The 12,685-nt window shown below is 36.8% G+C and overlaps 1 protein-coding gene across 4 annotated transcripts in view; it reads right to left on the reverse strand.

Moving 5' to 3' along the window:
- LOC139733898 (uncharacterized) overlaps window positions 1-12,685 on the reverse strand; it is a 91,098-nt gene that overhangs the window by 40,543 nt on the left and 37,870 nt on the right. For 3 of the 4 annotated variants that reach the window (XM_071644708.1, XM_071644706.1, XM_071644705.1), the window contains exons 2-3: window positions 4,330-4,434; window positions 2,852-2,905 (exon numbers count right to left, since the gene is read on the reverse strand). In XM_071644708.1, coding sequence (XP_071500809.1) covers window positions 2,852-2,905; window positions 4,330-4,434 — 159 coding nt within the window. The remainder of the gene's footprint in view (window positions 1-2,851; window positions 2,906-4,329; window positions 4,435-12,685) is intronic. The other variant, XM_071644707.1, reaches the window with a different exon arrangement.

Raw genomic sequence — 12,685 nt, forward strand, 5'->3', positions numbered from 1 at the left:
AACTTACTTTTCCATCAGCACGTGAAATTCGAAACTTCAGGCAGGGGGCAAAAATGTTGTAAAACTAAACTACAGTGTAGATCACCAAAGAATCCATCTAAACACCCCCTTTTTGGCTACATTGTACATTTTATGTGTAGATAACAGCACAGGGTGAGAGGTGTAAGTAACAAATCACACGTTGGCACTGCACAAGATTAATTTCATGATCTTCATGTTTATTTTTTCTGGGAGATACATTGTAAGAAATGAAATCGCTCAGCATGGGATCAATAAATCTTAAACACAGAACTTTTGAAAGAACAAAAAATTACAACTTCAAATACTGAATGTCATCTAGTCAAACACTATAAGGCTAAAATCCCTATTGCAGAGACTGTAATAATAAGAAGAGAAAATTGATAAATTTTCTGAAATGAAGCAAGTTGAATAAATTAATTCTCACTTCATTTTGACATAAATAGAGGGGGGGGGGGGGGAATAGATACACAACCTTTGTATCTTTTCCCTTTGATTGTAAAGGAAAATTCTGAATAATGATAGCTTTATCACCTGTACTGTTGCTGCCATTATTTTTCTGACCAACTCAAACCACTGAGCCATAACTTCCTACATTCTATTTTTAGGTATGACATCACCAACTGCTTGTTGGTGGTTCATAAGCTTCTGAAGGACACTGCACTTTTTTATGGCCGATTCAAACATTTTAAAACATGAAAGCTTTGTTAGTCAAAAGCCCCTGTTTTAAAATTTCTTTCAGTGACATTAAAATATGAAATGAAAATGACATAAAACTGCTGACTTATACCAACACAGAAAAGTTATTTGCATACACTGTAGTAAATTATCTCACAAAGTTTCAAAATGAATTTTTACATTACACTCCAATATGATAGGTGTAATATAAGAAGCATTTTGCATCAACCGTATTTCTTAAACACAATGGCCTGTGAATGATGGCTACTGCTTTCATAAACAATCACTATGTCACAAGTTAATGCCTGGGAAAAATACAAAATACTAAAATACTAAATTGATAAAAAGAAAAATTCCCACAGTGATGGATGATTACTTATGACTTGCAAAAATTATTTCTGCAGCCAAATATACATTCATTTTTAAAAAAAAAAGCAAAAGCAGAAAAAAAAAACCAACAACACTGTACAATATGGAACTTGTGACTGATAGCTGTACAGACAGTGTGAATTATTGCAGTGGACCAGCTACAATGTACATGTACAAGTAAACACACTTAAAATTCAAGCTGAATACAATTTGAACTACATTGTATGTTCAAGCAATTAATAGCACAAGCATGGGCATACAAGAGAACATACTGTCACTGAGATTGTTCTACATATCTGCAAATACGTTATGCAAAATTTTAAAAATGACAAATGTATCCTGTTTTTGCGATTCTGTCTACTTTCTTTTAGACTAGACGCTATAACAAACAATCAAAACATGAAGCAGCATTGCCTTCGAAAAGCTAACATATGATGTCAGAATAGATGACATCCATACATGTTTCTTTCCTTATTGATTATCATCATTATCTTTTGTAACGGGAATGCCACCAACACAAAGCTCAAACCAGTGCCAATAGACACAACAGAAACACTGAAGGGCTGTTTAATCCTAACTGTCACTCTGTCTCTACACGTATTCTTTTTATCTTAATTTCGGAGAATTTCAGCCTCAAAATGGAATGGGTATCTTGACATAATACAAAGAGCAACTTTTGATCATTCTTTTATCTGATGCTTTTGTGCGGCTAAATGCCTCTGCAGATTACAAAAAAAAAAAATGATGATATGAAAAAAGATACAGGGTACCTTGAGGTCAAAATTTAAGAAAATTGCAAATATTGAGAATGCTACATCCAATTTCAACAAAAGTACAAGTGTATGTTATTCACCAATCAGTACATCTGCTGACTCGCTTTGGCCATCAATCTTTATCACAGATGCATTCATGAGGAAATGTGATGGCATCATGCCTGAATGGATCTTGTCGCATCAAAGTCAAACTGCGCAGGATTCATATCATGGTAACACAGAAGATTGGCACGTCATATGGTGGTCCACATCTTGAAATTTGAGCATGTTGCAAGCTTAGAATGTGAGAGTATTGCGGATATTGTACGTGCAGGGATCACGTATCATGAGCGTGTAGCGCACAATATTTTGCTTTTTATTTCTCATTGTGCTGCTTATGCCCTTATGCTCTGCCTCATGTTTTGCACACAAATTTTCTGAGTATACATGCAGAAGTTTGAATGTTTCTGCAGTTTTGTATTTTTGTTTTTCACATGTTTGAATACATTTTATTTGAGCATGTCTCCAATTCTCAAGGATGTTGCACAGCATGTTGCTGGCTTTTGAGGATGTTGAACAAGTATTCAACCATGTTGCCTCAACACGCTCAAACCCCTTGTGGGCCACCCTGATGTCAAATATGAGAGCATAGGCACAATACTGTATGGTTGAAAAACAGACATGTCTTTTAAAAATGACACAATATGAGTGAAATGACGTTAAGAATATGATTTCAAATTTCAAATGAAGTCTTTTCTTTTATAAAGTCTCTTTGACTTGTAGTGAAAGACGGAGTCAAAGATGATACAGCCCCAAACGTTGGTGTACTGTGAAGAAACTGTGCGCTACTTCAACACCTTTCCACCATTTCAGAGCATGCCAATAACTGATGCTTTACTGATAATGTAACACATAATGTCATGGTACTGAGTGAGACACACTTACGTGCTACAAACATCACAACTGACAAAGAATGGGCAGCGCGTGATTTTTAACAAAAAAATGAAAATATAAATATGTTTCTATCACTATACCTCGTTCTCACGGGTAGGTATGCTGTAACCATATGGAACATTCGCTTCCTCATACTGTTCCCATGGAAACAAAGACAGATGCAAACACATGAGATTTTTTACATTACAGGTAGCTTGGCAAAAAAGAAATAATAACAATAGTATTGCTTCCCGCGACACTTTGTGGCTGTGGCATAAAAACTCACATGGCTGAACTTACAGACCTGTCCGAAAAATCTGTCTGTATTGGTATAGTCCTTATTCATTTTCAAGTGTTACAAGACAAATTTGGCAATTTCACTACTGATTTTTTTTTTCAAACTTTTTATTTTACATATGTATTCTTTCAGTCCCTAAAATTATCAAATGTATTATGCAACTTCTCAGTGCCTTCTGAGCGCTATATAAAGATACTCTTTTAGGCTGCAAGTATGCAGTGTTTCTAATAATAATAATTCGTATTTAAAGGGATGGTATAGTATTGGTTGAGATGAGGATTCAGCATTTAACTTTTTGCAAGATACTTAGAAACCACTTAAATGAAATGTTCAAGAGCATACAATTCTAAGAGGAATTCAAAATTTATTCAATGAAAATTGGTTTTAAAATGGCCGAGATATCCAAAAACAAAGTAAAACAAAGCAATCTTGATAAAAGGTGGGTCCCAGTTTATTAGGATTGCTTTGTTTTGGATATCTTAGCCATTTCAAAACCAATTTTCATCAAATAAACTTGGAATTCCTCTTACAACTTATGATCTTTCAAGTTTCACATTCAGTTTCACATTATCTCAAAAGTCATCATAAAAAAATATTAGACACCTGAAGCCTCTTCTCAACCGTAACTATACCAACCCTTTAGCTGCTAAAGCTACTTGCAAAATAATTCTAACTACTATTGAAGCTTTGTCTGGGCCAGGTTTCATACAAGCAAAACATCACACAGTCTGTGGCCAAACAATGGAGATCTGTACACTTCTGACTATAAATTTGTCAAGAATAGACATGTTTCTAGAGTAAATAACTGCAGAAACAACACCCTACACGTACATGCTTATTGCATGATGGCCTAAATTAATTTTACTGTGTTTGCTTTCCTCTGATGCTATTTTCACTTGGGCTTTTAACTTTTTTGTGAGATACCAAGAAACCACTTATGAAATAGTACAGACCATGCCATCCTATGAGGAGTTTATTTCAAAAGTCTATTTAATGAAAATTGGTTTTGGAATGGCTGAGACATCCAAAAACAAAGTTAAACAAAGTGATCCTACTATAAGATGGGTCCCCCTTTTATCAGGATCTCCTTGTTTTGGATATCTCAGCCATTTCAAAACCAATTTTCATCAAATAAATGCTGAATTCTTCTTGGAATTACACATTCTTTCATATTTCCTATAAGGTTTCTCATTATATCACCCCCAAATTTTAGAAACCTGAAGTTATGTCTCAACCAAAACTATATGATCCCTCTTAAGCCATTGTGAGCTATGGTCTTACCTGGACTTGCTGAGTGTCCATATAGCTAAGTCCAAAGTAATCCTTCTCAATGACGTCCAGTGAGTAGTAGACCTGGTCAAATAGTTCCTTGGCTTTGGCTTGTTTCTGCAAGAGACAATCAAAACAGACATCACAATTAGAGGTATTAATGTTAAACCACCAGACAGTAATTCATGTGACATTCAGCATTGCTAGATAATCATTCCAATGCAGCTTGTTGCAGCAGTAGGGATACACATACACTGTAATTATATCACAATTGTACTATACAGAAAACATTTCCAGAAGAAAGTAAGCTGATGATTTCCTGGCTTGGGCAGGTCTGCGGATTTACTGATAATGATAACAATATTAATAATAACTACAACATAAATAAATGATAAAACACAAAGAAAATTAAAACACAAAAAACAAAGAAAATTATGGCACAAAAAACAAACAAACAAACAAACAAACAAACAAACAAAACCCAGAAATAATCATCAAAACATCACTGAATTGACATCAGTAAAATCAATGTAACAATAGTAACTGACTGTACCTAAAAATTAATGAGAGATAGAAGCTAATTGTACAATTGTAGCCTGGACAGGAGCTCTGGTTTTATACGGCAGCATCTGATTTGCTGAGATAATGCTGAAACACCAGATTTTCATGACCAATGCATTTTCTACAGGTGTATGGAAGATACATATTGTATTTAGAGTCCTAGTGTGGTTGACAGTAATAACAGAATATGCTACACCATGTATGTTCCAAGTTCAATCAGGTAAAAGTGTACAAACAATGCTCATTGATGCCATCTCACAAAATCATCTGTATCCATACAATGTAGAAGTTCAAGTGGGGGGGGGGGGGATATCCAAACAGAACTATACTAATGACTGGTGAGTTATATTTCATTTGATATAAACCAAACAAAAAAAAAGAACTGAAGGTCGGAAATCTGATGTTCTGAAGTGTGGTATTTGAAGGATATCACTTGGTTGTTGGCACTCTAGGCAAGTCTAACAATGTTTTCATTTAAAAGACCAGGATGAACGAAATGCACTTTTGACTTCCTTGTTATTTTCCAAACCATGTACACAAACTTTGATCACAAGAGGACATAAGAATGTAAAATGATAAAAAACAAAGAGAAGGAATAAAAAGTTCTTCAAAGAATCAAAAAGTAATTTGAGGGGACATTCCATGTAATTACTGCACTTCCTTGAGGCAAATGTAATCTTTATACACTGTGGATTGGAAGCTACTGCACAGGTTACTAACTTCCCCCTCCCCTCAACCCCCCCCCCCCCCCCAAAAAAAAAACAACAACAACAACAACATTGAACAAACAAACAAACAAACAAACAAACAAACAAACAGGACAATGTGTGCTGATTGGCACAGAAAACCTGAGAGCATTGAACACTGTCCAGAGTCCCTGGCACAGCGAGTTCAAGCACAAATGTTTAGGATATCCTTGGGAAACTTGATGACAATTTCACACTCAATGCTTCATTATCTGGCCAACTGCATCAATAACTGCATTGATGAAACAACAATTCTTTACTGCAGTATCAAGACCTGGCTGAACATGAAATGAAGCACCACCTCCTGTATCCTTGGATGACTTCAATACATATTCACCAACAATACATGATATGTTTGCTGAGCCGTGACATGTATGCACCAGATGTGTATCAAGGTCTTGCTTTTGTCTGCTGGAGGTCTCCTATTTACCCACAAAAAAATGTACAAGTTTGTAGAATGATAACACTGTCGAATGTTTGGCGCCCTAAAGGTCGATATACCAGCGATGAGAGGGGAAAAATATTGACATACTCCCACCGACAAAGTGTAGGGTCAACATCAAGTGCAAAAACCAGAGTATTCATGACAGATGAACGAGACATTTATGGTGTGAAGCTGTGTGTTTGGTACTTGGCTGTAGGTTTATTTAAAAAAAAAAGACTTGCCACATAGACTGATTTCATGCACTGTTTGGAAGGTGCATGTCTAATATCTCTTGCTACAGTCACTGACTAGAATCAAATATCTACTGCATCTTTAAAAACAAATTATGCAATATCAAAATTCTTATGACGTACAATATGCCAAGGATTCTGAAAAAAAAGGGGTTCTAATATTACAGTGATTTTGTTGTTGTTGCTGCTGTAATTTCAAGATTATCATCAACTTGTATTTGCTGGCTATTTTCAGATTTGATGAATCAAAGTCAAAAAGTCAAACACACTGTTTCCTTGCCCTGGGTAAACTGGCAGAGTGCTTTCTGATCACATCATTGCATAGCAAAAATGTATACATTTGAAAACTATTATTATGCAAACCATCATCCTGATTAAATGCATGAGAATATCATCTTGTTCTCCAGCTTCTAAACTATCATCAAATATACCATCATCATCAGTCGCCTCTGTACTTTCATTTCCAACAATGAACAATGCGCTTATCTGGAAAACTCATTATCAGTGCAATCAACACTGATGAATTACATCAATCATACATCCAACAATCTCAAATCCTCCTTATGTGCATCACACACCTGTGCAATAATTTATCATCATTATTGTCCACTTTTTGTTGTAGTTGTTGTTTTGGTCATTGCACTATAAACATAATAGTTGAGTCATCATTGTACAAAGTGTAAATCTCTCTAGACAGACATTTGATTGGTGCACTGCTGACAATGTAGCACCACATTCTAAGATGAGCTGACTCAGTGGGAATTCCCCCTGACACACCCTGCCTCCCTTGTTAGATGTCAACACTACCTCATTACAATCTCCATGGAGAATGGAACAATTCAATCATCATCACTAACATTTGCAATGTGTGTGCATTCACTGTAATTCACATTGAGGGGGGAGGGATATCTTGCAGTGTTTTGTAACTGTGAATGCAAATCCACCACAAAATACATCACGAAATACCATGGTAATTATGTACATGTAGGGTGGTAATTCAACTTTGTACAAAATATTGATGTGAGGTTTGATTGTGAATTGTGTCAGAAAATACCGCCGATCATAAACTAGTGTATTTCTCACATTACCTGATACATTTCCTGTCCTCTCTCCATAGGAGATACAGCTTGTACTGTATGCACATGCACACTGCTTACCAGAGATATCATGGTATATCATGAGTGAGAATTATACCAAGTGAAATACCATGGTAACTATGTATCTCCATGGTATTTTGCCAGTGGGAATGTTGCCAATAAATTAACTCATTATTCAATACCACAGTAATTCAAATATGAATGCATAGTGTACAATCATTCCATTTCCAGAGACAACAGAATACATCCATCTGATGGAAAGCAAATGAATACGAACTCGTATGAGATATGGGTGAGTCAGATTGTTACAAAAATTCCTACAACCAAAGCACTAGCTGTATGCATACATGTAGGACCTACTAAAGAAACCAATTCACCATTTCAGCAACATTGTAACACCAGAACACTTGATCACATGAGATAAACTGTCTTGATGCTGGGTAGAAACAAACTTGAATAAATCACTAAAACCAGCTGGACACTGAATAACCTGTAAAGCACCAAAAATATACATTTTGTGTACTGTCATTTGGAAGCACAAACGGAATTCTTCAATGAAACAGATTCTCAAAATTTGGCTTTAAAACTCATTTCCAACTGGCATTGCACATTTCATGTGATTTCCCCTTTCATATGATCACAGGAGAATGGCGAAATCTCCTTTGGGGTGATTTCCTAAAGCTGTAATCTGGTTTCAATACTATCCTGGCTACAGATGGGCAGACGAATCTATTCATGGGCTATTGTCCACATCAAGCCTATGTAACACATGAAGGGTCAGCGGAGAGGTAAATCCCTTGGACACTGGACCTAGACAGATGTTGGCATAGCTGGTCAGTTTCAAAAGGCTTCTTTATTATGCAAATGAGTCAGAGCCATAAATGAGCATGCCATGCTATCAGGGGCCTTCTGGTAACTGGTGTCTCAAGAACACTGTATGACTCACCCTGAAGTTTGTGCTGTAGACAAACACACTAAACATACAATGAAGGTCTACATGTGTCATGTGTGTCTGAGTGTGCGTACTCTGCACATTTTGAATCTGATCCCTTAAACTTTGATCCAGATCTTAGAAGGAATGAAGATGAAAAGCAAAGGAGAAGGAAAAGATACGAGAGTGGAGAGAGAGGAAATGTTGACTGCAACCATGGAGCTACATACTTGTGACACTCACTCAAATGGTTTAAACTTCAAGGTTTATTACCAGCAATTTAAGGATTAGTTAGCCTCTATCCAAGGTAGTTACCCTCAATCCAAGGTAGTCTCCCTCTGTACAATGTTATGGGCAGGTTTTCTCCATATAACTTGATTTGTACATGTCTCAACCTTTAAAGGGACTGTACAGTACTGGTTGAGGTAGGGTTTCATGTTTTGAACATTCCTAAGTGAGATAATGAAAAGCCTCTTATGAAATATGAAAGAGCATGTAATTTTAATAAGGATTCAATGTTTATTTGATGAAAATTGGTTTTCAAATGGCTGAGATATCCAAAAAAGTGCTAATAATAAAAGGCGACATGCCCCAACTTTATTAGTATCTCTTTGTTTCACTTTGTTTTTGGATATCTCAGCCATTTCAAAACCGATTTTCATCGAATAAACTTTTGATACCCTTTAGAACTGCATGCTCCTTGACATCTCATACAGTGGTTTCTGAATATCTCACAAAATGTTAAAAGCTAAATCTTCACCTCGACCAGAACTGTACACACCCTTTAACTTTATCTGTAGGCTCCTACATGAAGATTTAGAATAGCAATTTCATAAATGTAAATCACTGTCAGTACTGGGACTCAAATTTAAAGGGACTCCTTGTCACAGAGTCAGGCTCTTTTGGAATGTTTTTTTTTTTCAATGATTCATACAATTGTATTTGTCTTTCTGATATCTATGCCTATAATACACTCATAATCATATATGTGTGGGAAATGTCCAGTGCCTGAATGGAGTCTTCATTCAGTGTTGAAGTACTGAAGACTCCTTGGCATCATTTTGTGCATTGTATTTTGTGAATAAAATCCAACTTTTCTTTTTACATTCAAATCTGCAACAACTGAACATTTCTCTTTGCTAACATTTTAATAATTCCAGTATTCTGGGCCTTCATTGTGTTCATTCAGTGATTTCAAGTTTAGCTGACTTGTAGCAACGAAGGAGCTACAAGTAGCCCTGACAGCTATGTACTAATATTAGGTTGGTTGGGGTCTTGCGCAGGCTTTCACATAAAAGAACTGTTAGTAATCATGATTTCAACACACGTTTCTACACATGACTAACTAGAAATGTCGCTACAGCGACTGGTTATACCCCCGCCAAACAACATTTCATAAGCTTTGGTCAAAAAACTGAGGAAGTAGTTAAATCCGCAAGATCTTTCCTTGATCTTCTGCCATTAATATGCCGTCACCATGGCAACGTACTTTCGGGTACTGTCGAAAAATGCGTCTTGCACATCTACAACCAAAGGCACACATCTGTACCAAATTTCATGGAAATTGGGCAAAAACAGAGGAAGTAGTTTGCAACACAAAATTTTCCATCATTTTGGCTCATAATATGTGAGCTGTTACCATGGCAACATACTTTTTGTCACTGTCAAGAAATGTGTCATGCTGACCTATATCCTAAGACAAACATTCAATATGAATTCCATGAGAATTGGAAGAACACTGATGAAGCAGTTTTGCCATGAAGCATTTTGCCCTATATTTTACCAATAACATGCCGTTACCATGGCAACGCACTTTTTGCCACTGCGGAAATATGTGTCTTGCACATTAACATATTCAGATGAACATCTGTACCTAATTTCATAAAAATTGATCAAAAACTGTGGGAGGAGTTCGCGACGCAAGATTTGTACCCATTTTTGCCCATAATATGCCGTTACCATGGCAACGACCGCCCGACCGACCGCCCGACCGACCGCCCGACCGACCGTACCGACCGTCCGCTGATTCCTATATACCCCCTTCAAACTTCGTTTGGCGGGGGTATAAAAATACAGGGTAGGAACCTACATCCATATGTGCCAAGCATTCATGCAAAAACTCAGTGTTCTCACTGACTTCTAACTCCTCGAGACAGCTGCATCACAAACACTACCACCTGTCAATCAGACATGTAACCCTGAATCTGCTTCAGTGATGATGAACACATTCATATGCACCATGGTGGAAGTATACCTACAAAATCAAAATTGGCTCAGCCTCTTCAATAGTATTAGGAATGTCAAGCCATTCTGATTACAAAGGGCATGTTTATCAACTCACCTCTGGCGCAGAATTTGGGTTTCCAAACAACTTTCAAGGAGTTTTGGGTAGCTCATATCAAAATGCAAAGCTGTTTTGATACTTAAAAACATGTTTCTGAAACACTGAAAAAGTGCATTGAGTCAGAAAGGGGTTTCTGTAGGGTTGATAAACTATGCAAAGATGTTTTGAAGCGCGTTTATAGCTCGGACCTGCCCAACCAACCCCTGTCAACTACACATCTCTGCTCCTAATGTCAAACTGCACAGCTGCGCAGTGACAAGGCATCCCAATTGACTCATGAAAGAGTTGATATTTCAAATACAAAAACTCAAAACATGTTATCTGAAAGGTCTTTGAAAATGCGTTTTGATAGTGGGTATTGAAATATGGGAAAGATGATATCAACGCAGACATAGAGGTAATTAGAATCTAGCAAAACTCCAGTGGACGACAAGCATAATTTCAAGAGATCGAATAGTTTTGGTTGAGACCTAATTTCAGGTTTCTAACATTTTTGATGAGATAATAACCTCTTATGAAATATGAAAGAGCATGTAATTTCATGAGGAATTCAACGTTTATTTGATGAAAATTGGTGTGAAATGGCTGAGATATATATCCAAAACAGAGCAATTCTAATAAAGTGTGGGACCCACCTTTTCTTACGACAGCTTTTTTTTTTACTTTGTTTGTGGATGTTTCAGTCATTCCAAACCCGATTTTTATCAAATAAACTTTGAACTCCTCTTAAAATGGTATGCTCTGTACTAGTTCATATGGCCAAAAAAAAAAAATTGTTGCATTGGCGTAACATGAGATTTTCAAATAGGGTCGGTCGGGCGGATTTTTTTTTTTTTTTTTGCTACCTGCATTTTACGTGTAAAACTCGCGCTCAGCTCAGTAAACAGTTACAACTGCTGCACCGAATGTGCTGTGTTCATCTATTCTACAAATCATTTATGAGGCCGATATTACTGGAATTATACCCCTTCATAGAATTTAAAGATGTTGAAATCCCTATCCTGAATGTTTTCACTTCATATTTTACTATTTTGACTTAGATAAGATGGATGCAAATTGACCCATATGTACGATCTTTTCATCGCACACGGCGATCTCTATTACAGTCCCACATATACAGATTCGTGTAAGTTCTCCACACAAGAAACCTATGGCAAAACTGTGCACAATACATCGCAGTCTGAATGCTACGTATACACTGAATAAATCTTGTTAGAGTACGTGTCCGTGTTGGAAACAGATGACGTACTGATCAAGGAAGGCTTATGCGAGGCGCTAGATCTCTCCCTCGTACATCCGATATCCCCAGAGCCGTTTCCACTTCCGGGTTTGTGCGATCGCGATCGCAATCAACAAGATATTTGATATCGATAGCAAAAAAAAATAATAAAAAAACATGGGGTCGGCGGAATTTTTAGGGTCGGGCGGGTTACAACAATGCAACAATTTTTTTTTTTTTGGCCTAAGTGTTTTCTTGATATCTTGCAACAAGTTAAAAGCCCAATGCTCACCTCCACAAATACTATTCCATCTCTTTAAGTTTGAATTTAGATGTACACGTACCACTATAAATCTATTGGCATGAAAATGTTGAAAAATTGGCTCACAAACAAGATCTTGGAAAGCATGAAAGCTCTCTACTATATCTGTCCAAGGGTGCAAGAGTAGTTTGATCAAAAAAGAGGCCAGTTTAATATTTCTCTCATCAATATTTGACAGATTTCCAAATTTTGAAACAGGTCATATTCTGGACCCAATTTGATTTCTCTCTTGACGTCAATCAGGTCAATTAAGCTGCCTGAACTTGAGGGCCTCCACCATGCATCAATAATCACATGATTGGTGATACCATTATCTGATCAATGGTCTGGATGAAAGGGGGTATGAGAGGAAGTTTGGATGAAAGCATCTAGTGGTTGATAAGTGATTTCGTTCAATGTGGCTGTTGATACCCAATGTAGCTGTTGATGTACTTTACGTATGGTTTCAGCTTCACGAAAATTCTGAACAAGCT

Source organism: Diadema antillarum, unplaced genomic scaffold (assembly GCF_040938485.1).
Source record: "Diadema antillarum isolate AM-2024a unplaced genomic scaffold, OU_Dant_1.0 seq00000503_RagTag, whole genome shotgun sequence".
In the NCBI taxonomy this organism is placed as follows: domain Eukaryota; kingdom Metazoa; phylum Echinodermata; class Echinoidea; order Diadematoida; family Diadematidae; genus Diadema; species Diadema antillarum.